The sequence below is a fragment of the Opisthorchis viverrini genome (genome assembly GCF_000715545.1).
Source record: "Opisthorchis viverrini unplaced genomic scaffold opera_v5_14, whole genome shotgun sequence".
In the NCBI taxonomy this organism is placed as follows: domain Eukaryota; kingdom Metazoa; phylum Platyhelminthes; class Trematoda; order Opisthorchiida; family Opisthorchiidae; genus Opisthorchis; species Opisthorchis viverrini.
The window spans coordinates 687698-689475 of NW_008751670.1; the positions used below are offsets into that span (position 1 = coordinate 687698).

At 43.1% G+C, this 1778-nt stretch overlaps 2 protein-coding genes across 2 annotated transcripts in view; one reads left to right on the forward strand and one right to left on the reverse strand.

Annotated features, from left to right (window-relative positions):
• Positions 1–1778, reverse strand: part of T265_01295 (hypothetical protein) — a gene marked incomplete at both ends in the record, with an annotated part of 20388 nt that overhangs the window by 9032 nt on the left and 9578 nt on the right. The gene's annotated exons all lie outside the window — the stretch shown is intronic.
• Positions 1–1778, forward strand: part of T265_01294 (hypothetical protein) — a gene marked incomplete at both ends in the record, with an annotated part of 7841 nt that overhangs the window by 5477 nt on the left and 586 nt on the right. The window contains one exon of the mRNA XM_009165300.1: positions 1617–1769. Coding sequence (XP_009163564.1) covers positions 1617–1769 — 153 coding nt within the window. The remainder of the gene's footprint in view (positions 1–1616; positions 1770–1778) is intronic.

Here is a 1778-nt window from a genome sequence, read left to right on the forward strand (position 1 = left end):
TAGTTGTTTTGACTTGAACAAACTTAGTGTGAGCAAACATAACGTTGACCAGCTAATTTAGTCTTCTTCTTGCACAAGTCTGGATGAAAAGCCGTTCCAAGACACCCAGAACAACCCTAGTAACATAGGGAAAAAAGCTTGATGTTAAACGATACGACAGATCTTGGGGACAGTTAGTAAAGGAAATTGGTATACTGAACAGAACAAGAGTAGCGTGGAAGTTTTGAACAATCTGTACCTGCGCACTGCCGACCAAAATGTTCTATTGTCTCTGTAACAACAGTTGTGTGTCAGTTACAGGGTGAAGCTGCTTTTTTGACTTTCACTATTTAATTTCATTAGGAATTTTTTAATGTCTGTTTGTGTTTACTATTGGCATTTGGTTCTGACGTATGCTCCGAGGGGGGTCTAATGTCGATAAAGGAGCCATTTGCAATCGACTTCTGATTTTTGGTGAAAAGCAAATTTGTCATCTCAGTTTTCCCCTTTTTTTCAAGGAGACGCAGCGCAAAATTCTTGTCTTCAACCCAGTGGATACTATCCTATTGGCACATATTTTTTCAACGCAGGACAAATCCACGTATACCAGATCAACCGCTGCGATCTGGTTTCCCGCGCCAAAACGCCTATTTACACCGTTGAGGTCATATAAAGAAATGAATCATGTCATACACTTCTATACGTGCTGGTTTGTAGGCCACTACACGTCTGAGAGACTTGAAGCGTTCCCGCTTGGGGTGTTGAATACCTTCTCACAACGGGTGAAAATGCACTCAGATCGGGCAGGTTCATTCTCCGGGCTCAATCTCACAGTCGAGCAGCCACTGCGCGATCACTGGAGATAAACCGAAAATAAGTCCCCCCAAAACTATGGCTTCTTATTATTAGTAGTAAGCTTAGTGCCTTCGTGTATCTGACGTGACAACAGTTTTTCAAGTTAACTACGGACGGATAATTGGAAAAGCATCTATTATTATTGGCTTCGGCTTGACTGAGTATGCGAAAACACGGGAGTTAGGCAATATATCGCTTTTTCCAAACATCTGCAGTAAACCTGCAATCGTAAATTATCAAACGCTGCTACTTTTACAAAAACTGAGTGTGTAGGCTAGTGGTCAGTCATATTTACGAGCAACAAACACACGCTCAAAACTGATCCTTATTATCGAGAGTCTTTTTAGATGCTGAATTACACGTATGAGATGGCTACAGATTAAAAGGCCGCACTTGATAAACATGGGCAAAAGCACGCGATGTCGCGTACTAATTTCTCTCGTGCTCGACGATCACCATAAAGCTGGTTTAACAAAGCCCTCGTGTTGCGCTTCTAAATTGCGGCAGAGTGGCACTACGACTTTAGTACATCCAGAGTAGTAGCATCATAAGAGCACCAAAAAACAGATGATTCCCTAGCAGTAGCATGCGTGAAATTCAACGTCACTGTATGATGACACGCAGTAACAAACCACGGTCACCATCGAGAAAACCATCAACAAATTTACGGATATACCTGTTTCTCAATGGGAATGTGCCAAAAAGTGCGATGTGTGACCAATTCCATTGGGAAACATACAACAATAAACAAATACTCCAATAACAAACAACGGAAGATCTAGAGTGCCCGTACCACATTCTGCTGCAAAATTGTTCGGGATCTCAGCCTTCCGATCCGAGCCCATGGTGCATGCGTAAACACCAAGGAGGAGCTGGTGGCTGCTTGGGGTGATAGTCTGCACAACAGCGCTGACGGTCGCGGTTTACGAGAGTTGGTCACTTCG